The 26,524-nt window shown below is 44.4% G+C and overlaps 1 protein-coding gene across 4 annotated transcripts in view; it reads left to right on the forward strand.

The window, feature by feature from the left end:
* The window catches only part of ASTN2 (astrotactin 2), a 993,079-nt gene that overhangs the window by 774,367 nt on the left and 192,188 nt on the right, over positions 1 to 26,524 (forward strand). For all 4 annotated transcript variants that reach the window (XM_043927598.1, XM_043927599.1, XM_043927600.1 and 1 more), the window contains one exon: positions 25,673 to 25,938. In XM_043927598.1, coding sequence (XP_043783533.1) covers positions 25,673 to 25,938 — 266 coding nt within the window. The remainder of the gene's footprint in view (positions 1 to 25,672; positions 25,939 to 26,524) is intronic.

The raw sequence follows: 26,524 nt of genomic DNA on the forward strand, positions 1-26,524 counted from the left end.
CTTCACGGTTGAGAAATGGTCTAGCCTGTTGGCTGGCGAGGACCTGTAGCCCCTGGATAGTTTGGGGTCAACAATACCTGGCAGCTCAGCGGTAAAAACTGCCCCTGCAATGCAGGAGAGACAGGTTCAATCCCAGGGTGCGGAGGATCCCCTGGAGAAGGAAATGGCAACCCACTCCAGTATTCTAGCCTGGGAAATCTCAGGGACAGAGGAGCCTGGTGGGCTACAGTCCATGGGGTTGCAAGAGTCAGACACGACTTAGCAAGTAGACCACTCCTGCCACCAGCACAGGTTCCTGTGGGTGACTGTACAGTATAGCTTAGGAACAGAGAGAGGTTGGAAGGAGGATGGGCTTGGATTTGACATCCTGGGTAGGTAAGGCGACCCTTCACAATGACAAAGCAACAACCGAAAACAGTAACAAGCCTAAGTGTCGTGCTGCCCTCAAACCCTTCACATGCACAGTTTGCTTGATCTTCCCAGTGACCCTGTGAGACAAGCAACTGATGCCCAGGTGATTAAAATAGCAGGGCCCCGTATTCATAATCATAAAGCCCAGACTGCAACCTGATTCTGAGAACCCCACCTCTTAACCATGATTAATCTCTCTGCCCATTTCTTTATTTCTAAGTGAAAATGAGGTTTGCTGTAGGATTAACTGAGGTTATTAATATATAGTGGTTTGCATTTAATTAAGGGTATGCTCACAGCATGCTCAGCAGTAATTGCAAGCTGATAATTTCTCACAAAGCATATACCAGGTTGGGTTTTAATTACCCACTTCCCTGCGATTGTCACCAGTCGGCTGTGATCTCCCTGAAGGACAATGCGTGTTTGTTGTCATATCTGTTAGCACTGTGTCCAGCACGTAGAAGTTGCTGAGTGAGTCAGACTCAGAAATGTGACCTTAGGCAAATCACATCCCGTCTAACCTAGAGTTATTTTAGCTGCAAAATAACTGAGTGGGGTCAATCGATAAGAATGGACTGTTTTTTGAATAGCAGCAATATACCAGGCACTCCATAGATATTGTCCTATGTCACAATTAATCTTCTCAACAATGATTCAAGTAGGCATCAGTTACTTTATCTCACAAAAGAAGCAACCGATGCTCAGCAAGATTAAATAACTTGTCTACAGTCACCTTCTGGGAAGGAACAGGGCTGGAGAATAAACCCAGGTCAGTTAGGCCCATGACATGCTACAAACCCCTGTCCAAAGACTACCCACACTGGCTATCTTTCTATTTTATTAAGTTTTGTTTTTAAGCCTCAAAAGAGAGGAGACATGATGTTTAGAAATGTCAACTTTAAAAATATTCACAACCTAAAAATTGAGAGCTATATTTTATTTGGTGGGAACTTTTAGGACTTTAGGCCCAGGAGACAGTATCTCAAGAGATCCTGAACGAACTTCCCCTAAGAGAGGAGAGGAAGAGCCAGGTTATATAGAAGTTTTACAGCAAAGGGCAGATAGTCTGTACATCAAAAGATTATTGGTAATGAAAGAAAACCAGATATCCCAAGTTAAGGAATTTAGAGCTTTTCTATGCATGGGATGGAGAGGGAAATGGCAACCCACTCCAGTATTCTTACCTGGAGAATCCCAGGGACAGAAGATCCTGGTGGGCTTGCGTGAGTCCATGGGATCACAAAGAGTCAGTCAGGACCAGGCGACTAAACCGAAACAAAAGAGCATGCCTGAGAAGATGCAAGAGTCTGAACTCACTGAAATCATCCCTTTCATGTGCATCTCAGCTCTCGAGCCAGTAACCTGTGTTTCACATCCTGAGCTCCCTTGGGGCTCACTGTAGGGAGTGACTGCAGCCTGACGGATCTTAGAGGGCAGGTATTCTTCTCCTTCTTGAGTGCCCTTAGGGCTCACCAACTCATATTGGAGGGCTGCAATCACCGATAACTGACTTCCTTGTTTACTGATATGGCAGGCAATATTCCATTTCTCAGGCTTCCCTGGTGGCTCAGACCCTAAGAATCTGCCTGCAATGCGGGAGACCTGGGTTTGGTCCCTGGGTTGGGAAGATGCCCTGGAGGAGGGCATGGCAACCCACTCCTGTATTCTTGCTTGGAGAATCCCATGGACAGAGGAGCCTGGCAGGCTACAGTCCATGGGGTCTCAAAAAGTCTGACAGGACTGAGCAACTAAGCACACATTCCATTTCTCAGTTATTCAAAGGAAAGTGGGGCAGTTGCTTGTCATTATGACCCCAGAGCTTGGTCCTATTAAGGCAGAGACACTCAGATGAGCTTTTCTGAGCAGCATTGCCTGGGAAAATGAGGGACTGCCCTCTGCCCTGGGTTTCTGCCATGTTGGAGACTTAGTGCAGTGGATTTCACCAAAATGGGAAGAAGCCTCTCTGGACAGAAGCCTGCCATTCTTCTACCAGCCACTGTGTTGCAGGCAGGGGCGATGGGAGAGTTGAGACCTCACCTATACCCCCTCCTTAGACCAGGTGGGAAGTTAGCACCCTATTTGATGAAAATCACTGTTACAAGCCCATAGTCTCAATTCAGGACTCATCGTATTTTTATGCTGACCTTTCCCCTATCATAGAGAGGAGCTAATGGTACTCCTGACAGTCTGTAGGTATAATCCAATTATGTGTCCCCAAAACAAACAACAAAAACCTTTCTTTTCTCTTAAAAAAGAAAATAAAACAAAAAAATCCTGTTTGCCTTAAAAAAATGTTTAAATTACTCACAAGTTAAATTAATTACCTTGCTTCCCACAAAAATCTCCAAGTAAACACCCTGGGGAAATGCACTTATTTTAATCTTCTGGCTTTGCATATCCTTGACACATTATTTTCCACATACAGAGACATTTTAAAAATACTGTTTGTGGAGTACTTTATTCAGCATTTTACATAACTTTTTTTTTTTTTTCATTTAACATTCATACCACTTGTATCAGCTTCCTTGGGCTGTTATAACGGAGAGTCACAGACTGGGTGGGGTGAAGCAGGGAAATGTACTCTCTCACTGCTCCGGAGGCGAGAAGTCTGAAATCAGGGTGGCAGCGGGGCAAGACGTTCTCCGAGCTCTCTGGGGAGGATCCTCACGTTTCTCTTCCAGCTTCTGGTGACCCCAGGTGTTCCTTGGTTCATGGTAACAAAACTCCAATCTCAGCCTCCAGCTTCATATGGTCATTTTCCCCCCTGTGTGTCTCTGTCATTACATGGCATTCTCTTTGTGTGGATCTGTTGATTGGGGGAAAAAAAAAAAAGCACAGCCTAAAAGTTGAGAATTATAATTTACTTGGCCGACAATCTGAGGACGTAAGCTCAGAAGACAGCGTCTCAGATAGCTCTGAGGACTGCTCACAGAAGTGAGGGAGGAACCGGGATAGATAGTAGCTCTGCAACAAAATCCAGATAGTCGGAACATCAAAAGCTTATGGTTAAAGAAAACCAGAGCTTCGAGTTAGTGAACGTAGTGCTCTTTTATGTATGGGAAGATATGATAATCTGGGTTCACTGAAATCATTCCTTGGATTTGCACCTGGACTGTCTAGGGCCAGTAGCCTACTTTTCTCTGGCCTGAATCCCCTCAGGGTGCGTAGTTGGAGGTGGTCAGCAACAACTGCTGACCTGATGGCTACACTATCCTTTGTCTATTGATGCAGCAGGCAACATTTTTCATTCACATCTGCGTCTTCTTATAGGGACACCTGTCCTATTGGATTGTGATCTCCACGTTACCCAATTAAAACTCCAGGGTGACTTCATCTTAACTAATTCCTCTGCAACAACCTTATTTTTAAATAGTCATGTACTGACATACTGGAGGTTAGGATTTCAGCATATCTTTTTTTTGGGGGGGGACACAATTTAACTGATAACATCCGCATATCAGCTAAGTACTGTTTTCTGCATTTATAGGACGATCAGTAGTTTAACCTCTCTTTTATTCTCTTTAAAGCAGTGATAACAATGGCTAACTCACAGCCTTGTTGGGAGCAAAATAAGATACGGATGTTAAGCACTTTCATATTAGGATACTGCCTAATGTACAGTAATGTTCGTTGCATCACATTTATTATTATTAGGTTTGCTTATGAAGTCCGTCATTGTGCAGTGGAGGGCTTCAGAGTCAGACAAACCTGGGTTGGAACCCCAGTTCCAACCACCTGAAAGGTCATTTTGGGGAATGGATTAAATGATTTGAAGTGATGTTTGGGAATTTGTTGCAACTGACAAACTGGGTAACCTTGGACAACTTACCTAGCCGTTCTGTACTTCATTTTCAACCTCTGCAAAATGGGAATAATAGTAGTAGGTGGCATTGGTGGTAAAGAACCTGCCTGCCAGTGCAGGAGACTTAAGAGATGTGGGTTCAATCTCTGGGTCGGGGAGATCCCCTGGAGGAGGGCATGGCAACCCACTCCAGTGTTCTTGCCTGGAGAGTCCCGTGGACAGAGGAGCCTGGTGGCCTGCAGTCCATGGGGTCACAGAGTTGGACATGACTGAGCGACTAACCACACATACTCCTCATACTAATGTTGTAAATGGTAGATGACTTAATAGATCTAAAGTTTTTAGAGCCCTACCTGAGTTAGTGCTCTGTGAACAATAGCTGTTATTGTCATTATTATTATTACCGTTATGACAAAGGGGCTTCGCTAGTGACTGAGTCGATAAACAATCTGCCTGCAATTCAGGAAACCTGGGTTTACTCCTTGGGTCACGAAGATCCCCTGGAGAAGGGAATGGCAACCTACTCCAGTATTATTGCCTGGAGAATTCCATGGACGGAGGAGCCTGGTGGGCTACAGTCCATGGGGTCACAAAGAGTCGGACACGACTGAGTGACTTTACACACACACGCATTAAGACAAGATGTTCTCTTTTCCTTTGCATGCTAGCAGCTGAATGCTGAGGCGAGAGGTAAATGCTTTGTTTATGGAAAATAAAGTAGAAAAGGTAAGGAATTAAAACTCTAATGCATCCTAACCAATTTGTCTGAGTCTAGAGATTTATAACTGCTAGAATTTTCATGAAATAATGGAAAATTTAATCTACATATCTATATTACTTATATTTATCACCGGATAACAAACTATCCCCAAACTTCTGTGCTTTGAAACAACACAGATTTCTCATCTCACAGGTTCTGTGGGTGAGGAATCTGAGCACAGCTGAGCTAGATCTGATCCACGGTCTCTCACGAGGCTTCAGTCAAGTTATTGACCAGGGCTGGGGTCTCAGCTGAAAGTTTTGGGAAGGATCAGTCTCTAAAATCACCTGGTTGTGGTTGGACTGAGGGCTTCAGTTCCTTGCTGGCTTTTTGGCTGGAAGCTTCCCTCAGCTCCTTGCCCCAGCTGCTGCTGCTAAGTCGCTTCAGTCGTGTCCGACTCTGTGCGACCCCACAGACGGCAGCCCACCAGGCTCCACCCTCCCTGGGATTCTCCAGGCAAGGATACTGGAGTGGGTTGCCAGTTCCTTCTCCAATGCATGCGTGCATGCATGATAAGTCGCTTCAGTCATGTCTGACTCTGTGCGACCCCATGGACAGCAGCCCACCAGGCGCCTCTGCCGACGGGATCCTCAGCAAGAATACTGGAGTGGGTTGCCATTTCCTTCTCCTCCTTGCCCCAGGAGCCTCTCCAAAACAGCTTGTTTCATCAAAACCAGCAAAAGAGAGGTCGCAGTCTTTTGTAACCTGATCACAGAAGTGGCACTTCTCAATGCTGCTGTATTGTTGTGGATTTTACTCAAGTGGAAGAGGTTATAACCGGCAGTGTGTAGCAGGAGGTAAGATCATCACGGGTCGTCTTAGAGCCTCCATCCCTCTGACTCAACTCTCCCGCTCCCTCTCTCCTTTCTTCTCTCCCCCTGTCAGTCTTATTCTACTTATGTACATTTCTATCCTTTCATCTGTCTGTCACGTATCTACTCTCTGCTGAAACTCTGACCCTAATCTCTGTATGCCTCCTCTATCCTTGTGTGTTTCTCAACCTAGCCTACACTCGATACCTAGTAGATGCTCAGTAAATGTTAGAATTTGACTTAAATTTACAGCATAAAAGAGAATTTTTAAAGGGTCAACTTTATGCATCACCTTAATATAATCCTTATGTTGGTTATACTTACGTAAATGTAAATAGTTACCAAGTTCCTTTTTAATCTGTTCTTACATACTTGTGACTATGCCGAGTCGCCAACATTTTTTTTTGTAATATGGAATAATGTTTGAAATCATATAAACTGGCTCCATAATAACTCGTCAAATTGACAAACCCGTTTTTAAACATTTAACCATCACAAAGAAGACCGCGTAAATGTCCTTACGCAGGGAGGTTTTATGTTTTCCTTTGTTTTGATATTTTCTTGTACGGATATGGGAATAGCTGGCTTAGGACTTTGAATCTTTATTTTAGCATAATATACGCTTCTGTGCATGGACCAGACCGAGTTTGCAGTGGTCTGAACTTGTGTGGATCAAGTGTTACTGAACCACACCTGGGTCTGCTTGCCCAGGGGCAGTTAAGCCCATCTGCAGACACAGGGCTGTGGTGAAGCAAAGAGCAGTATTTATTGCAGGGCACAGAGCAAGGGGTCCAGATATTTAGTGCTCAAAAGTCTTGAAAACCCCAGTGAGTTTCAGGGAGAGGTTCTTAAAGACAAGGTGAAGGAGGGGGGTTGTAGGGTGTGTGATCAGCTTTGTAGGCATTCTTCTAATTGATAAGGTAATCCGGAGTCAATATCATTGGCTGTCTCGATTCAACGCATCTGGGGACTATGTGCTTGTGGGCAGCGTGGAGTTAACTTTTTCCACCTGGGGGTAGGTTTCAGTGTCTGCAAAAAAGCTCAAAGGATATGGCTCAGAATATTATCTATAGACCTTGAGGAGGAACTACTTGACTTTGTTTAATGTCTAAACTATTATTTTGTCTTGCCTGACTGTTTTCCTTTCTTTCTGCATTCCCTTACTTCCCGGGTTAAATTTACTCTTTGGAAATTGGAAGTGGTCAAGCAGGAGATGGCAAGAGTGAACGCCGACATTTTAGGAATCAGTGAACTAAAGTGAACAAGAATAGGTGAATTTAATTCTGATGACTGTTATGGCTACTACTGTGGGCAAGAATCCCTTAAATGAAATGGAGTAGCCATCACAGTCAACAAAATATTCCGAAATGCAGTTCTTGGGTGCAATCTCAAAAATGACAGAATGATCTCTGTTCATTTTCAAGGCAAACCATTTGATTTCGTAGTAATCCAAGTCTATGCCCCAACCACTAATGCCAAAGAAGCTGAAGTTGAACGGTTCTATGGTGACCTACAAGATCTTCTAGAACTAACACCAAAGAAAGATGTTTTTTTCATCATAGGGGACTGGAATGCAAAAGTAGGAAGTCAAGAGATACCTGGAGTAACAAATTTGGCCTTGGGGTACAAAATGAAGCAGGGCAAAGGGTAACAGATTTGCCAAGCGAACATGTTGGTCACAGCAAACACCCTCTTCCAACAACACAAGAGACGACTCTACACATGGACATCACCAGATGGTCAAAACCGAAATCAGATTGGCTATATTCTTTGCAGCCAAAGATGGAGAAGCTCTATACAGTCAGCAAAAACAAGACCAGGAGTTGACTGTGGCTCAGGTCATGAACTCCTTATTACAAAGTATAGTAAAGTATTAGTCTCTCAATCGTGTCTGACTTTTTGCGACCCCATGGACTGTAGCCCTCCAGGCTCCTCTGTCCATGGGATTCTCTAGGCAAAAATACTGGAGTGGGTTGCCATTTCCTCCTCCAGGGGACCTTCCCAACTGTACATAAAGGAGACTTCATTAATGTGCATTAGGAGATACCCCAGGTTAACATGTTACAGAAAACTGTCTCTTGAGTCTTTGAATTCTATACCAATTCTATACCCCTGGTTGGCCGATTGCTTGTTTCTTGCTGCAAAATTCAGACCTAAATTGAAGGAAGTGGGGAGAACCACTAGACAATTCAGGTATGACCTAAATCAAATCCCTTATGATTATACAGTGGAAGTGACAGATTGAAGGGATTAGATCTGATAGAGTGCCTGAAGAACTCTGGATGAAGTTTGTGACATTCTATAGGAGGTGGTGATCAAAACCATTCTCAAGAAAAAGAAACACAAAAAGGCAAAATGGTTGTCTGAGGAGGCCTTACAAATAGCTGGGAAAAGAAGAGAAGCGAAAGGCAAAGGAGAAGAGGAAAGATATTCACATTTGAATGCAGAGTTCCAAAGAATAGCAAGGAAAGAGAAGAAAGCCTTCCTCAGTAATCAGTGCAAAGAAATAGAGGAAAACAATAGAGTGGGAAAGACTAGAGCTCTCTTCAAGAAAATTAGAGATACCAAGGGAACATTTCATGCAGAGATGGGCACAATAAAAGACAGAAATGGTATGGACCTAGCAGAAGCAGAAAATATTAAGAAGAGGTGGTAAGAATACACAGAAGAACTATACAAAAAAGATCTTCATGACCCAGATAATCACAATGGTGTGATCATTCACCTAGAGCCAAACATCCTGGAATGCGAAGTCAAGTGGGCCTTAGGAAGCATCACTATGAGCAAAGCTAGTGGAGGTGATGGAATTCCAGTTGAGCTACTTCAAGTCCTAAAAGATGATGCTGTTAAAGTTCTGAACTCAATATGCCGGAAAATTTGGAAAGCTCAGCAGTGGCCACAGGACTAGAAAAGGTCAATTTTCACTCCAATCCCAAAGAAGGGCAATGCCCAAGAATGCTCAAACTACCACACAATTGCACTCATCTCACACGCTAGTACAGTAATGCTCAAAATTCTCTAAGCAAGACTTCAACAGTTCGTGAACTGAGAACCTCCAGATATTCAAGCTGGATTTAGAAAAGGCAGAGGAACCAGAGATCAAATTGCCAACATCCGTTGGATCATTGAGAAAGCAAGAGAGTTCCAGAAAAACATCTGTTTCTGCTTTATTGACTATGCCAGAGCCTTTGACTTTGTGGATCACAACAAACTGTTGAAAATTCTTCAAGAGATAGGAATGCCAGACCACCTTACCTGCCTCCTGAGAAATCTGTATTCAGGTCAAGAAGCAACATTTAGAACTAAACATGGAACAATGGACTGGTTCTGAATTGGGGAGGGTATAGGTCGGCTGTATATTGTCACTCTGCTTATTTAACCTACATGCAGAGTAAATCATGTGAAATGCTGGGCTGGATGAAGCACAAGCTGGAATCAAGTTTGCTGGGAGAAATGTCAATAACCTCAGATATGCAAATGACACCACCCTTATGGCAGAAAGTGAAGGAGAACTAAAGAGCCTCCTGATGAAAGTGAAAGAGGAGAGTCAAAAAACTGGCTTAAAACTCAACATTCAAAAAACGAAGATCATGGAATCCAGTCCCATCACTTAATGGCAAATAGATGGGGAAACAGTGACAGACTTTGTTTTGTTGATCTCCAAAATCATTGCAGATGGTGACTGCAGCCATGAAATTAAAAGACACTTGCTTCTTGGAAGAGGAGCTATGACCAACCTAGACAACATATTAAAAAGCAGACATTAGTTTGTCAACAAAAGTCCATCTAGTCAAAGCTATGGTTTTTTCCGGTAGTTGTGTGTGGATTTGAGGGCTGGACCATAAAGAAAGCTGAATGCCAAAGAATTGATGCTTTTGACCTGTAGTTTTGGAGAAGACTCTTGAGAGTCCCTTGGACTGCAAGGAGATCCAACCATTGAATCCTAAAGGAAATCAGTCCTGAATATTCATTGGAAGGACTGATGCTGAAACTCCAATACTTTGGCCTCCTGATGTAAAGAACTGACTCACTGGAAAAGACCCTGATGCTGGGCAAGATTGAAGGCAAGAGGAGAAGGGGATTCCAGAGGATGAGATGGTTGGATGTCATCACAGACTCAGTGGACATAATTTTGAGCAGGCTCCGGGAGTTGGTGATGGACGGGGAAGCCTGGCTTGCTGCAGTCCATGGGGGTCACAAAGAGTTGGACAGGACTGAGCGACTGAGCTGAAGGCCCTCTGTCCATGGGATTTCCCAGGCAAGAATAATAGAGTGGGTTGTCAGTTCCTTCTCTAGGGGGTGTTCCCAACCCAGAGATCGAACCCAGGTCTCTTGCTTCTCTTGCATTGGCAGGTGGATTCTTGACCACTGAGCCATCAGGGAAGCCCTTTTCTAAAAAACATGTGCGCAGTTGTGTCCAGCTCTTTGTGATTCCATGGACTATAGCCTGCCATGCTCCTCTGTCCATGGGATTTCCCAGGCAAGAGCACTACAGCAGGTTGCCATTTCCTACTCCAGGGGATCTGCCAGCCCAGTGCTCAAACCCTTGCAGACAGGTAGACTCTTTACCATGGGTGCCATCTAGAAAGACCCTTTTTTTAAAAGTAGGAAAACGTTAGTATTTTTTTTTAATTAGTTGATTTACAATGTTGTGTTAGCTTCTGGTATACAGCAAGGTGATTTAGTATGTATATTTTTTCAGGTTATTTTCCATTATAAGTTATTATGGCATTTTAAAAAAATATTATAGGTGATGAAAGTACATTTAGAATAAAGCATCAGGTGAGTACATAATATAGGTGCTACTCCCCAGCAATAATTGCCTATACTGTTATGTAATACTTCTGGAAGCCCACTTTTTTTCAGTGTTTTATTGAGAAAAGAACACATACAAGGAGAGAAAATGGGATAGTGAATCATTTTGTGCCCATCACCCTGCAAATATTGTTGTTAATATTTTGCCAGTGTTGCTTCAGCCATTTCTCTCACCTTCATTTTGCTTTTTTGCTTCTGGAGTCTTTTAAAGCAAACCCCAGATATCCTATCATTCCTCCTGTAAATACAGTATGCATCTCTAACAGATCATTATGCTTTAACATCATGTCAACATCATTATCACATCTAGCAGTTCATGTTCAAATTCCCCTAATTACTTCAAAATATCTTTGTAAGATGCAAAGAGCAGACTCATTTGAAAAGATCCTGATGCTGGGAAAGATTGAGGGCAGGAGGAGAAGGGGACGACAGAGGATGAGATGGTTGGATGGCACCACTGACTCGATGGACATGGGTTTGGGTGGACTCTGGGAGTTGGTGATGGACAGGGAGACCTGGCGTGCTGCGGTTCATGGGTCGCAAAGAGTCGGACACGACTGAGCGACTGACCTGAACTGAGATATGTTTAAGTAAGGATCAAAATGCCCTCATGCTGTACTAGGTCTCCTTTAATCTGTAATAGTTATCTGTAATTCTGCCCATGCTATTATTTCTTGAAGACATTGACTCATGTTTTCTTTTTCTTTTTATATTTTCTAAATTAAAAAAAATAATTTTCCACTTCTCAGAATTAGGTGATGATTTATCCATGGAGTTTTTAAACTTGTTATTCTCTTCTAAAGATTCATCACTAATTTTTGTGTCTCTTGGACTTTTGTAGAATAATGAAAACCCTAGACTGCCTTCTCAGAGTAATGGTCTCAAATGCATAAAATGAAGTATAATTATATCTTTATGGTTTCTTTCTTTTGTAGACCATTGTGTTTCATTTCACCAAATTTGCAATGTAGCAAAGCATGTATTCCTTTATATAGGACAAGATCTAGTGGAGAGTCTAGCAACTATCATGATTTCTAAATAGTGTTTAATGTAAATGTTTAGAGATATTTGTAACAACTCTATTGTGATGAAAAAAATATGTGAGTTTGGTTGCATCAGAGTCTTAGGAAGTGCTACTATACTGTAGTTGCTTGCATTCATAATTTAAAATTCTAAATTGGATTTTGAGGAGACTGAAAATAAAGATTTGTTTGGCCGCTCTACTGGGCATGTGGGATATTAGTTCCCAGACCAAAGATCAAAACCACGTCCCCTGTAGTGGAAGTGCAGAGTCTTAACCATTAGATTGCCATGGAAGTTCCAGGATGTACATTTTTTCTGTATGAATTTATAGACCATTGAATTCTATTCACGGGCCTAATCACCAGCTGAAGTTTACAGATTGTGCCATGGACTTCCTATGGCATCATATCATGTTAATGTCTGGTTTTTACTTTTAGTAAAGTTAAGGGTGAACTTTTAGTAAAGTTAAGGGTGATCGGCTTGAGGTCCAGGTGCTGTGATTCTGACCCATTCATTAGAATATTTCCCATCGGCCTTTCTCCTAATGGTTTTTAGCATTCAGTGATAGCTGCCTAGATGTATTATTTTATTAGAGATTGCCAAGTGGTAACTTTCTAATTCTGCCATTTTCCCATTTGTATTAACTGCAATGCTTCCATAAAGTAAGTTGTGGTTACCTTGAAATCCAGTTCAGGTGATAAAATCTTGTCTACTACTTGATTCTTTTACCAGTTTTCAGAGTAATGAGCTGATCTCTGAGCCATCCCCAGTGGTGAACAGAGAACTTCTGTTTGTTTTCCCAGCTTGGGTTTTGGCTATGGCTTTTGTTTGAGGAACGCGATGAATTACAGGAAATGCATTTATCTGATCTATTTTAATCAGTCATAGTCATTGTTCACTTTGTTCAATGTTTGGCCCGTGTGAGCCCCTCTGAACTGGTCTCCCTGTCATTTTGAAATGACCACATTGGTGCTTGGCAGCAGTATTGCTTTTTGGCACAGCAAGATATCCTAGGCTCAGCTTGTACCATACCTATCCCAGACTTAGAATAAGGAATGTTTCCAAGAATCTTGTGTTCCTTTTAGTGGAAAATGATATTTAAAAACAAGAATCTGGGTATTAAGGGTATTTATTAATAAGGGTATTAATGTTAGGTTACCATTACTTTCAAGCCTTTTCAGCAGACAGAGGTATGAAATGTTTATTTTTGTTTTAAAGAGAAAAATCATTAGTGTATATATATAACACACTAGTGTATATATATGGAGAAGGCAATGGCAACACACTCCAGTCCTCTTGCCTGGAAAATCCCATGGACAGAGGTAGGCTGCAGTCCATGGGGTTGCGAAGAGTCGGACACGACTGAGAGACTTCACTTTCACTTTTCACTTTCATGCATTGGAGAAAGCAATGGCAACCCACTCCAGTGTTCTTGCCTGGAGAATCCCAGGGACGCTGGAACCTGGCGGGCTGCCGTCTATGGGGTCGCACAGAGTCGGACACGCCTGAAGCGACTTAGCAGCAGCATTATGATTACTCTGTATCACATGTAAAGATTGCCCCCAGTCCCTGCTTAAGAACAGTGTCCACTGTGTGGATGCACCGTAGTGTTTTTAACCAATTCCCTATTTAATATCCGTAAATTATTCTTTAAGGGCCACGTTGCTTATTACTATGATGTAATCAACAGAAGCAACAGAAATTGCACACATTTGGTTTCCAGAATTCACAACCTGAATCTCCAGCAAAACAGCAGAGTGGAGACAGTGTAAGGCCCTGGGAACGTGTTTAGAAGCGAGATAGGTCAAACTGGAAGCCTAATTCTCCCCCAGTCTCACCTCTCTGAGCTTCCATTTCCTTAACCTGAAAATACAATGAAAGCCATGATTTATACAGAACAACCAAGACAGTGTATGCAAGGCAAATAGCCCTACACCTGGCCTAGAATATGTGCATGTAAAATCATAGCAATAATTAAATTAATTTTACTGATTTCCTCAGCAGTCAGACAGAATCCCAAATGGGTCTCAGTCCTTTATTTTTGTTTCTGTTTTGTATTTAATTTTATTTCTTGACGGGGGAGGCTCATGAGTTCCTTTTCCTGTCCCTAGAAGCACTGCTCCAGGGAAGAGGGAAGCTAGCGGGAGCAGTAACTCACCTTGAACATGCTGTCCAAAAGCATTGCCTATCGACTTGTTTACAGGTGACCTTTGAAACTGAGTATTGCGAAGATTTCGGCGAACATGAAGACGGGCGTGTGACAGATAACTGGAGCCCCCTAGAAAAGTGGTCAGAGGGTGGCAGTTTGTTTTCTGGTGGCACCAAAGACTCCATCCAAGCCAGTCCAGGTTCACACCCTCCCTGCCGTTTTAACCTGGCGATCTCAGCAGCCCCAGGTGACCCAGGGATTGAACCCACTGCTGCCTCAAGGTCATGCCTGAGCAGCAGCCCTAAGAAGCGACTAGGAGGAGGAGGAAGGAATTGGGGAGGAACTAATGTTGGGATCCTCCCTCAAGGGGGATCAGTTTTGAGCAGAGTTTTTAAGAAAGAGAAGGAATGGGGGCCCAGGGAGAAGAAAGCAACCTTCCTGTTACTGATGCTTCTGTGTTTCATCAGAAAGAGGCTTTGAAGTCACAGACTGAATCTAATGGCCTTTGGCTGCAGTCTGTCACCTCTCAGAACCTCTTGTTTCCTGGGTTGTAAAATATGGTTATAAAAATGGTAATATTCCTCATCCAAAGCACTGTTGTGATGATTCAATGAGATTTATAGTTTCTTGTGTTTGGCAAAGAATAGAAGCTCAGGAAATGCGAATTTCCTTTCTACCCTCTCCCTTTTTTCAAGCACTTATCCCACCACATCTTAAAAATAAAACCAGGTCGTTATAGTAAGAACTGAAATCTCTGGAAAGGCACAGGCAGACGTTATATTAAATTCTTCACAGTAACTTTTAATGTTGGTGATAATAGCCAACATTTTTTATGCATAAAGCAAGCAGCAGAAGTTCTGAGACTGGAAGTCACACCCAGGGCTTTAGCTTGCCCTTAATCCCCTTCTACTTGAATTAGGAAATGGTGCTCCTCTGCTTCCAAGCTGATACTAGTGGTAAAGAACCCGCCTGTCGATGCAGGAGACCTAAGAGACCGAGTTTCAATCCCTGGGTCAGGAAGATACCCTGAACAAGGGCATGACAATCCACTCTAGTGTTCTTGCCTGGAGAACCCCATAGACAGAGGCGCCTGGCGGGCTACAGTCCACAGGGTCGCACAGGGTTGGACAGGACTGAAGCGACTTAGCACACATGCCCTGTCCTCTGCTTGGGTCAATGCCGTGGACACAGGGGTGGCCAGCGGGGCAGAGACAGGGGTCAGCCCCCTCTCACCACCTTGCCATGTCACTGTCGTGCAGTACACGGCTCACACAGAAGCTCTGGTCAAATGCATCAGTTCAGTTCTGTCGCTCATTCCTGTTCAGCTCTTTGTGACCCCATGGACAGTAGCAATGCCAGGCCTTCCTGTCCATCACCAAGTCCTGGAGCTTGCGCAAACTCATGTCCATCGAGTCAGTGATGCCATCCAAAGGCATAATTTTGATCAAATGCATAGTTTTGATCAAACTGAAATTCAGCCCCAGATCTGACTGACGTTCAGACCGCATCCTTTCCATTGCTACCTGGGAGTTCACTCCTTCGTATTTCCGTCAAGATCCTGCTCCATCCTTTATCTCTTCTCCCTCTGCCTCATCTCTGTCTCTCCCCTTTCCTTCTCTCCTGGCTTTTCCTTCCTAGCTGACACGCTCAAATCTCTACCCTTAAGGGTAGAGTGGTACTTAAGTACCACTGGGATTTTGAAACAAATCGCGGTTCATAACGCCACCCCTCCTCCCCATGCCTAGCTCCAGACCTGGCATTGATAGGCCTTCTGAGTAAATGCTTGTTCAGAACCCTTGCAGTCTTACAGTAGGCTATGTCTTCGCCATCCTCCTCCTTGCCCTCAGAACCTAGCAAGTTGCTCTGCCCACAGTAATCTCACTTTGGTATGAAAGAATGATTTTTTCCCAAGAGCAGTCATCTTAAGCGGGCACTAGAGGGCAGCAGAAGATCGCACATGGACTTTTGTTTACCTTCCCATCCCTGACTGGCCACAGCCCACCTTGTCTCAAGAGGCTGGAGTCCTTGATTCCACTTCAAGGCTGACTGCTCCCTGAAGAGCTGCGGAGATAGAAGTCGGGGGCAGGCGGGAGCTGAGCATGCCTTAGTCTGTGGGGAGAACCATTTTTGGACCCACTGAGCTGCACTGGGATTCTTCACTCTGCCTTTTACTTACTTTAGGGCAAATAATACAGCAGAAACATATGGCTATTTTTGTGCTTCTTAAAAATATCAAAATGTAATTTGCAGACAAAAGATATCAGCCACTACTGGGCTCCTGGGCATTGTCTAAGGGTCCCTCTGCCTGCCCTACAGAGAATGTGACTTTCTGCAGAGATTTACCTGCTGTCCTTTGAAACAAGTATCCTCTTGGAGGTTATGCCCTGGCACCCTGAGCCCCAGTTCCCTTCTCCGTAAAAGGGGGCGACAATTTCTACTTGGTAGGATGACGGCAAGGACTATATGAGATGACAGATGCTGTATCTCTCCTCTGATGCTCAGAACACTTCCATGAGGAATTAGTGTCCTCATTATACAAATGAGAAAAACGAAGGTTAGAGAGACGAGGTGACTTGCCCAGAATTCAGACTCTGACTTAATAGCTTGGGACTTAAGCTTTCAATCCTACCTCAGTCTACTACGTTCCTTCCACCAGGAAGGAAGCACACAGTTTAAGGGGATTTCTGACAGTCTGGTTAAAGCGCCAGCAGGTTACAAGGGAAGCTTCACAGATTCAGACACGCACAGGAATGAATAATGTGGAGCTGAAGGCCAAGCGCAGGAGTAAATGACCTCTGAGGATGTTCCCGACACCCTGGAATTTATAATTTCTTCTTTGGGTTCTATTTCTCATCTATCCTCTAAATCATCCAAGATTTCTGTACTAGCGTCGATGACTTTTTACAGATGAGAAAGTGAAGCCTCGGGGAAGCTAAGTGACTTGTCCAAGGTGATCCAGCTGGAAATGGAAGAGCTGGAATTGAAACCCAAGCGAGTCACTGTGCTATCGCTGCCCTTCTGCAGTTGAGCATATTGTGCGCTTAGGGAACAGGCTGCAAATTAGAACATCAGTTGTCTTAGGGTTTGACAGTTTTGTAGACCCGTCCTCTCTCTAGAGTCTCCACTGTTGCCTCTTTCTCCATTCCTCAAACAGGCACACAAAACACAGACATACCACGTTCAGACATACACATCTTCACCAGAAACCACTCAAGAATACCCCCACAGTTCCCGAGTGTGGGAGTTCTTTACCTGTAGTTAGGTGGCTAATTTTATCATGACCCCCAAGTAGGGGGCAGCCTTGAGCACTGCGGACAGGCTGTCCAAAAAGCACAAGTGCGTAGCCCTGAGTCTGGGTTTTATGCTTAAAATGAGAATTTAAGTTTTTAGATGGGAAACTGGTCTCGGTTCAACAGAGCTCTCCCATAATGAAACTCGAGGCCTAAAAAGGTAATGGGTTCTGTGTTTAAAAAGCAGTTAGAATTATTTGGTGGTGAATGAAACATTAGATGGAATTTCTGACCAGCCGACCTTTAAAATGCCTCTTATATCCATGAGATCCCTTAGCCCATGGAAAGGGATGGAAGCCTAGGGTTATTGTCTGGTGGTGGCAGGAACTGGGAAGGCCCAAGTGTTTGTAAAAATACAGTGAATGTAGCAGTAGAACCAGGTACAAAACGCCAGACTAGTTATAAGCTATGTGGTCTTGGGTAAATTACCTCTGTAAGTTGTCTTCTGTACATTAATAAGGTAAGGTTATGGCAGAAAGTGAAGAGGAACTAAAGAGCGGCTTGATGAAACTGAAAGAGGAGGGTGAAGAAAGTTGGTTTAAAGCTCAACATTCAGAAAACTAAGATCATGGCATCTGGTCCCATCACTTCATGGGAAATAGATAGGAAAACAGTGGAAACAGTGGCTGACTTTATTTTTTTGGGCTCCAAAATCACTGCAGATGGTGATTACAGCCATGAAATTAAAAGACGCTTACTCCTTGGAAGGAAAGTTATGACCAACCTAGATAGCATATTAAAAAGCAGAGACATTGCTTTGCCAACAAAGGTTCGTCTAGTCAAGGCTATGGTTTTTCCAGTGGTCATGTATGGATGTGGGAGTTGGACTGTGAAGACAGCTGAGCGCCGAAGAATTGATGGTTTTGAACTGTGGTGTTGGAGAAGACTCTTGAGAGTCCCTTGGGCTGCAAGGAGATCCAACCAGTCCATCCTAAAGGAGATCATTCCTGGGTGTTCATTGGAAGGACTGATGCTGAAGCTGAAACTCCAATACTTTGGCCACCTCATGTTGACCACCTCATGTTGAAGAGTTGACTCATTGGAAAAGACCCTGATCCTGGGAGGGATTGGTGGCAGGAGGAGAAGGGGACGACAGAGGATGAGGTGGCTGGATGGCATCACCAACTCGATGGACATGAGTTTGAGTAAGCTCCAGGAGTTGGTGATGGACAGGGAGACCTGGTGTGCTGCGATTCATGGGGTTGCAAAGAGCCAGACACGACTGAGCAACTGAACTGAAGACTATCTACTTTTAGGGCTATGGTGATAAGATTGAGATAGTGGATTTGAAGTCTGATAAGGGTTATAGGAATAGAGGGGGTTAAAGGAAAAAAAGGATCAGTTTACATTTTCAACTCTTGATTTAGATATTTACCTGCAAACCATCTACAGGACATCAGACTTTGAACTCTGCACTGGCGATGCAAATTGTCACTGAAACTGGTTCTATTTCTTGCTCTTATGGAGCTCACAGTTTAGTCAGGGAGACAGCTATTAATTTAACATTAACTAACATTTAAAATGTGATAAGCAGTTTGATCGGACTTCCCTGGTGGCTCAGATGATAAAGAATTTGTTTGCAGTGTGGGAGACCTGGGTTCAATCCCTGGATCGGGAAGATCCCCTGGATAAGGGAATGACTACCCACTCCAGTATTCTTGCCTGGAGAATTCCATGGACAGAGGAGCCTGGTGGGCTAGAGTCCATGGGGTCTCAAACAGTCAGACACAACTGAGTGATTTTCACTTTCAAGTACTATAATAATGATGATGATGTGATAGTTCAGTTGATAGAACAAATTGAGAATGATCAAATAGAGTTCATGAATATATGTATGTTCAAAAGTATGTGAGTTGGTTCCCATATTCCTTTTATCATATTCACTAGATAATCTTCCTCTGCCTCTAGATGAAAATCTTAGCAAGCCACACCTAATCTATCATTTTTATGGAACAGACTGTGCTATAGACATTTTAAGTTGATATCACAGTTTCACATCAGGAATTAGGATGTCTAGTCTAAGTTTTTAATCAGATCTCCAAATCCAACAAGTCAGATCTCCTCTCCCTTCTCAGTGAGAGCATTAGGAGGCGGGACACAGTTAGCCTTGGTGCCCTTTCTCTTGATTGTTCCTCCTCTTCCCCTTCCTTCATCGTCAGAGCAAGAGGGAGGAATGTTAGGATTAGGAAGGTCATACTTGCCCTGGTGGGCTTCCCAGCTGGCCCAAGTGGTCAAGAATCCACCTGCCAATGCAGGAGACGCAGGTTCGATCCCTGCGTTGGAAAGATCCCCTGGAGCAGGAAATGGCAACCCTTTCCAGTATTCTTGCCTGATAAATCTCCTGGGCAGGGGAGACTGGTGGGCTACAGTCCACAACTGAATGACTGAGCAACACACGTGTCCTGCTCCCCTTGTATCTGGCTCTGTGTTCTCAGATGCCGATGCTGATTTTTAAAACCAACCCTTTCCCTTGGGGCGCTTTTCACTGGTCCCTGTGGCCAGGGGCTTCTCCTAAGACCCAGGATGCTGCAGCATCTCTTTGGTTGGCTGCTGCTCATCCCCTCCTCCACCATCTGTTTCTCTGTCTTCCCACCTTCTGGAGACGCTCACTATGGGGGCCCATTTCTGTTACCATTCCTCCTGAGGAAGACTCAAAACAGATCCAGGGCAGCTCATTCTCTTATGTGACCCACATGTGGTCCAGGGGAAATAGTCTGGCATTTTCCCCACTGGCCACCTCTGTGATTTGGGGCTCACCCTTCTGCAGCCCCGTCTGTTCTCTGCCACAGGCCACTGGAGCTTTTGCAGCTGGGGTAGGACCCTCATCCTGAGACTTGCATAAGGCTGTGCTTGCTGAGACATGTCGTGGTTTCTCTAAGAGGCACTCTTTTGAGGCCCCTTAGCCCAAAATTTAGGATTAGGAGGTAGCATGCTCCACATGACCCACCTGGGGTGCTGGGGACTCTAAACATTAGGTAATAGCTGTCTCCAAAGCAAATCTCCCCTAAATCCTTTCTGTCTCCTCTCTGACCTCGTTTTAGTTCCTTGTTCTGGCTGAGGTTTCTAGAGTTATGAAACCAGTGAGGATTCATCTCCTTTGTAACTTCTGCCTATAGGGGCCTGGCTTGGGGATTTCACTTCCATTCTGTCTGGGTGTAGAAATTTCAGTTTTAACATCTTGTTACAACAACAGCACAGTGATAATCAAAACAATCGCAGCAACAACACTGATAATAACTAGTACTGACTGAGCACTAAACTTCTGCCAGGCCCCTCGTTTGATCCCTACAAGTAGCCTTTCAGGTCGATACTGTTGTTTGTGAAGGTCACACTGCTGACGATGGATGTGGACCGCCAGGCTGGGCAGTCCAGGTTGCACAGCGCAGAAGAGTGGCCCTTGCTGCGCTGCTGATGCCGTTTCAGCCGGCTACTTCCCCTTAGTGAAGGAGATTTCTGTGGGTCCTTGAGTCAAGCTTCACAGCGGTTGCTTTCCTCCAACAGGAGACAGTAACTCCGCCTAAGAAATGATCCCATTTCAGCAATTCCTGGGAGGCCATAGCTGTAATAAAGGCCATTCTTTATGATATAAAAGTCTCCCCCTCTCTCCCCCACCCTTAACGTTTCTAATTTGAGCCCCTCTGGTCCCTGTGGAGTCTTTAAATGCTTCAAGTGCAAGCCTATTGCCAAAGCAAGCCTGTCTGACTCGGAGGCAGCGCCCTGCACTGTTGCCGAATATTGAACAAACATTCAAGCGGCTTTGGCTCTCCCAGAAGCCCTCAGTCTGAGGCCTTTGTTTTGTTTTCTGGATGAGGGCAAGCGGTGCCATCACCTCCTGCCGAAAAGCCCTGGCTGCCCTCCCAACAAGGAGTTGTCACTTCAACCGAGCCTTTTTTTAATTTTTTTCTGGTGGCAACAAAATAATACCCAGCAGGAATTTGGGAGGAGAAAAAAGAGAGTTCAGTTGGCAGGTTCTCAAATGAATGGGCTGTAGTGTCATTGGAACTGAATTGGGCTTGAAACCAGACATGATCCTATTTTGGAAGCACTGTTCAGAGGGATGGGAAATGTGAACAGAGGATAAGTCTCTTCAAAAATGCTCTTTATCCTTGGCCTGTTAAAGGCAGCCTGTTTTAACTGAACTCTCCCATCCCCTCAATGGCAAGGGTCTATGTGAGAACCCAGAGGAGGTCAGAACAACTGGCAAATTGATCAGCTATTCATCTGTTAACCTTTCAATTGAGAGAGTGAATTTTGCTTTGAGAAGAACTTGCCCCTTGACGGCAAGCCATCAATTAACTGTCAATCCCAAAATTCACAAATCTTGGCTCTTAGACTCATCAGGGCTTCGATGAGCTAGCACAGTGATCAGGGCATATACATATACACATATTCAAATACATTGTTGAAAATATTACTGTAAAGCCTAATGTGCTCCAGGGGATGTGTGAAGTGGATATGGTTGTCAGAAGGACCGCCAGTGACCCTGCCCTCATGGAGCTTCTCGTCTGAAGATGCTACAGGTGATACATAGAACGGGATGCCTGTGAGGAAGTTTAGTATGAAGCTCTCATAGAGATTAGAGGCATGGGCAAGGAGTTCAGGCTAGGTGTTTCTGAGAAACTGGCCCCTGAACTAAGATCTGAAGGGTCAGTGGGAGTTTGCCCTAAGAGAGGGCAGGGGCAGAGGCTGGGATGGGGAAAGCATTCTGTACAGAGAGATGAGCATGCGCCAAGACACACAGAAAGGACAGGGTGTAGGCGAGGAGCGTAATGGCCACTGTAGCTGGAAGTAGGGGAACTGGAAGGAAGAGGATGACAGATGAGACCCGAGAGGCACACAGTGTGGTCTGGGTCCCTCATTACCTATGTGCCATGGTTACGGATTTTGGTCTTCATCCTCAGAACAGTGAACGCTCTCCTAAAAAGAGTTTTAAGCAGAAGACTATAGTTTGCCTTTTGAAAAGATGACTTTAGCCACAGCGAGGTTGGATCAGAAGCGATTAGCTTTTGCAATTGTAGTGTCTACAGAGGAATAATTAATGGAATGGCTGATGGTCTTCCCTGTTGTAACTCTCTTCCAGATCATAACTTAGGCATGACACAATCCTTACAAAAAGGATCTCCGTAAATAAATGTGCATGGGACTTAGTGGTAAATCCCTTTTCCCATTTAGGTCTCAGGTTCCTCACTGTTAAGCAACGGGTTTGGACCAGATGATACCCAAGTGTCTTTCTTTTGCAAAATAAGCCCTTAAATTCAGCATGGATTCTATACTGATACTGGAATGAAGTTTTCAGCTTGGTCTGTGGGCTTTTAACCCTGTTTTTTGAACCAATAGATTGAAAAAAAAGTTATGTGACAAAACTGATCAACAAAGATCAATAGCTTGTTCTGTTGTTAGTTAGATCTTTAACCAGATGGCTAGGAATGTTTGTTTAATCCAGGGAATTCTTGCTCCCAGCACCACGTTACACATTCTTTCACAGTTAAATTATGGCAAGGTGCTCTGAGGGTTGGGGCATCTGTGTCCTAAAATATGAGATAACAATAGTAGTTTAAGTGATGAATGGTTAAGAGGACTGCGGTCATGTGCTGAAAGGATTCACTAACTCATCATGTCACCTCGGAAAGTCATTTTCCTTCTTTGGGACACAATTTCCTCTCATTTAAAATGGGAGGATTTTACCAGATTAGACTTTTGAAAACTATTGAGAAAACATATTGAAAAGATATTTCATGGAGAGAAGATACCCCACTCTATCTTTTCTCCTTGGAGGCTAATAATCCAAGTGTATTTATGATCTATTTATTTTTCTCCTTTAATCGATCATGCTGCCACATTCCTATGTAACCTTTCTCTAAGACTCAGTTTCTCCATCCATAACTTAGGGCTACACAGCAGAGGTTTCCAAAAGGGTCAGATAGTAAATATTCTAGGCTTTGTGAGCTTATGGAGTCCTCATTGTAGCTACTTAATTCTGCCATTTGTAGCCATGTACAATATATAAAAAATGAGAGTGATCGTGTTCTAATAAAACTTTCTTTACAGAAACAGGCAGAGGCTGGATTTGACCGATGGACCATAGTTCAGTGAACGCTGGGTCAGCAGTGTGGACTAACTGCTCCCTGATGTCCTTGCAGTTTTGACTTTCCCTGACCTTCTCCCCTGAAGAGTTCTCTCCCAAGTTGGAAGTCACCCTTCTCCAAAACTATCCCTCTGGCCTGCACTTCCTAAGGTCATCATCGCTGCCATCATCATCTTCTGACATGTCCGTATGCAAGACCGTCTGTCTCCCCAGCTGCTGAGATGCCTTCTCCGCAGCTTTGTTTTGTTTATCTTAGTAACTACCCTTCTTTAATCCCTCTGAAGGATTGGTTAGCTGGAATCCGCCTTGTCTTCTTCCCCTAGAGCCTTTGATCTGATGCTCATAAGCATTTGCTGACAGCCAGACAGAAAAGGTGGAGCCCAGATCTGAAGCCCGAGGGCCCAGAGAGTAATGAATGAAGACTGCGTTTATTTGTCTTTCTAATTGGCAAGCCCATTTCCAGATCAGCTGCAAGTCACTGCAAGCTGAGAGCAAAAGCAAGAGACAACCTTCTTTCTCCCAGGCCTCGGTGCCCAGGGCCCATCTATTCCACCAAGGCTGGAGCTTGCCCTGACTTCACTAGGCTTGGATGAAGCTGCCATCTGGGCCAAGCTCTGTCCCTCAGCATAGGACCTCCTTGCCTTGTCACTCAGACTGTACATGGCACAGCTTTGAGGACACTAGTCACATCATCCATGATGTAAATAGAACTCTCTGAGTTCTACAAATCACTTTGCTTCTTCAAGATTTGAGCCCTTTCTCCTTATGAAATTGTACATGGAAGGCCAGTCTGTAAATGAGATACAAGTGGAACAGCTCTATTTGAAGCTGAGATGCAGATATAGAGTACTGCCCGCTCAGTCTTCCTTTTGCCCTCCTCAAGCAGCTGCTGAGATGGTTTTTGGAATCCCTAGAACCCCTCAGATGAATTTTGGAGCCTTTAGACTGGATTACCCCGGTAGGCTCAGTGATAAAGAACCTGCCTGCAATGCAGGGGCTGTAGGAGATGTGGGTTTGATCCCTGGGTGAGGAGGATCCCCTGGAGGACGGCATGGTAAGCCACTCTGGTATTCTTGCCTGGAGAATCCCTATGGACATAGGAGCCCGGTGGGCTGCTGTCCATAGGGTCACAAAGAGTCGGACACTATTGAAGCAACTTAGCACACGCTCACAGACTGGGTTCTGCGCGTTGTTCTAACCATTCGCAGCTATATAATCTCTCTCTTCGGTAAAGTGTCAAGTATATCCCTAGCACTGAGCTAGTCACTGAGTCGGTGGGGGCAGGATGGGAGACATGGTCCGTGGTCTCCGTGAACCGATTATAAGGTTGCAGAGGCCAACAGAAAATGGGATGAGAAAGTGAACGTAACAACGTAAGGTCTTGCAAACGGAAATACCTATCAGAGAAGCAGGGTTGGGGCGAGGAAGAAAGACTTCCTGAAGACGGTCACATTGCACTGGAGCACCATTTGGAGAGGCAGAGTGGACAGTAGGCCAGGGCGAGCAAAGGCACAGGGGTGTGAAATGCCAGTCGCGGGGGCTAAAGAAGGACAGTGCCTAATGGGGCACGCATCACTCATGCCCACGACAGCGTGCTGAGGACCAGACGTTTGAATAAGGGAACAGATGAGCATGAAAAGAAGGGGGAGATAATGCCTCTCCCAGACAGGCCCACCTCCTCGCTCATCGACCAGTCATAACTGTTTTAGTTATTGCTAACCACACGTGACAGAACTAATCACTAAGGCTCTTGGATATTCAGAGACTTTCCCAAAGCAGTGGGGCTGCTGTCCAGCAGAACTGAGATTGAAACTGAAGTTGACTCCAAAGCTTGTCTTTCCCCCATTACATGGAACTTCATGGAAAACAGGACAAATAAGTTTTTAAAACAAAGGTAGAATTTATAAAATTGATAGTAAAGAAAGGAACTTCTTATTGGGAAAAATATACAGGAATATTTATATCTTGCAAGGTCCTTGAAAAAACCCTCTAACCCAACCCACTGCCTGAATTTATTTTTCTCATTTTTGTGAATAATGAAAGTATGATAACACATTTACAGGTGACTTGAAATATACAGAACAAAGTTACATATAATTCTACTATATATTACAATCATTTTTTAAGTAGATGCTTTAAGATTTTTAGTGGGAGTTTCCATATCAAACTCTCAAAAATTAATAGAATAAATATACAGAAAAGTAGAAGGATAGCATAGACCTGAAAAGCACCATGAACTAATTCAACATAAAAAAGGTTTATACAATTTTCACACAAGAGTACAACCTGCTGACCTTAAATACAAAGAAGATGAGGCCCAAAGAAAGCAAAGGGTTATTTAATATCAATGGTAGAACAAGACATCATTCTGGTCTTGGAGCCTTCATATCGGTGCTCTTTCTAAAGCATCATGAGTCACATCATGTATTTTCCCTTTTTGGTGGATAACTGCCTCTTAGCACATCTCGATGGGTTCAAGAGTCTGACCTCTTAACCTTTACTGAACTTTCTCTCTCTTTCTCCAGAGACCACGGAGCTGGGCAGCAAGAAGGAGCTGAAGTCCATGCCCTTCATCACCTACCTCTCAGGCCTGCTGACGGCCCAGATGCTGTCGGATGACCAGCTCATCTCGGGTGTGGAGATCCGCTGTGAGGAGAAAGGCCGCTGTCCGTCTACCTGCCACCTCTGCCGCCGCCCAGGCAAGGAGCAGCTGAGCCCCACCCCGGTGCTGCTGGAGATCAGCCGTGTGGTTCCACTGTACACGCTCATCCAGGACAACGGCACCAAAGAGGTGAGCTCCCCGGTGCGGCCGCTGGGTCACATCTGGGTGCCAGCCCTCCCACCCCTGGCCTTGCGGGCCCTCTGTCATCGGGATGGTCATCCTCAGCGTGGTGAGGGCCAGCATGTACTGACTGCTTACATGTGGTGAACATGTGTGTAACTTGGTAACACTAGCTGCTGTAACGGACAAATTCTCAAATCCCAATGACTTCGTCTGGTTGAGGTTATTTCTTGCTTCTCAAAGTCCTAAATAGATGATTTTGATGGATGGGTGGCCTTACTCTGAGAGGTGGTTCAGGGTCCCAGCCTGTTCCATCTTGTGCTGTGTTAATCTGGTGCTTCGATGCCTGCTGTGGACGGAGAAAGAACATAGGAGATTGTACATGAGAAGTTTTAAATGGGCCACGCCCGAAACTGGCACGTTATCACTTCAACTCCTATTCTGCTAGCCAGAATTCAGCCACGGGGCACACCTGTCTGCAGATGAAGACAGGGAGATGTATTTATCAGCCTTCCTAAGAGAAGCAGATATGAGTTTGGTGAAAACCTAGCAGCCTCTCCCTCAGTACTCTGCTTGGGTTATCTCATTTAATTTA

This window comes from Cervus elaphus, chromosome 16, assembly GCF_910594005.1.
Source record: "Cervus elaphus chromosome 16, mCerEla1.1, whole genome shotgun sequence".
Lineage (NCBI taxonomy): Eukaryota > Metazoa > Chordata > Mammalia > Artiodactyla > Cervidae > Cervus > Cervus elaphus.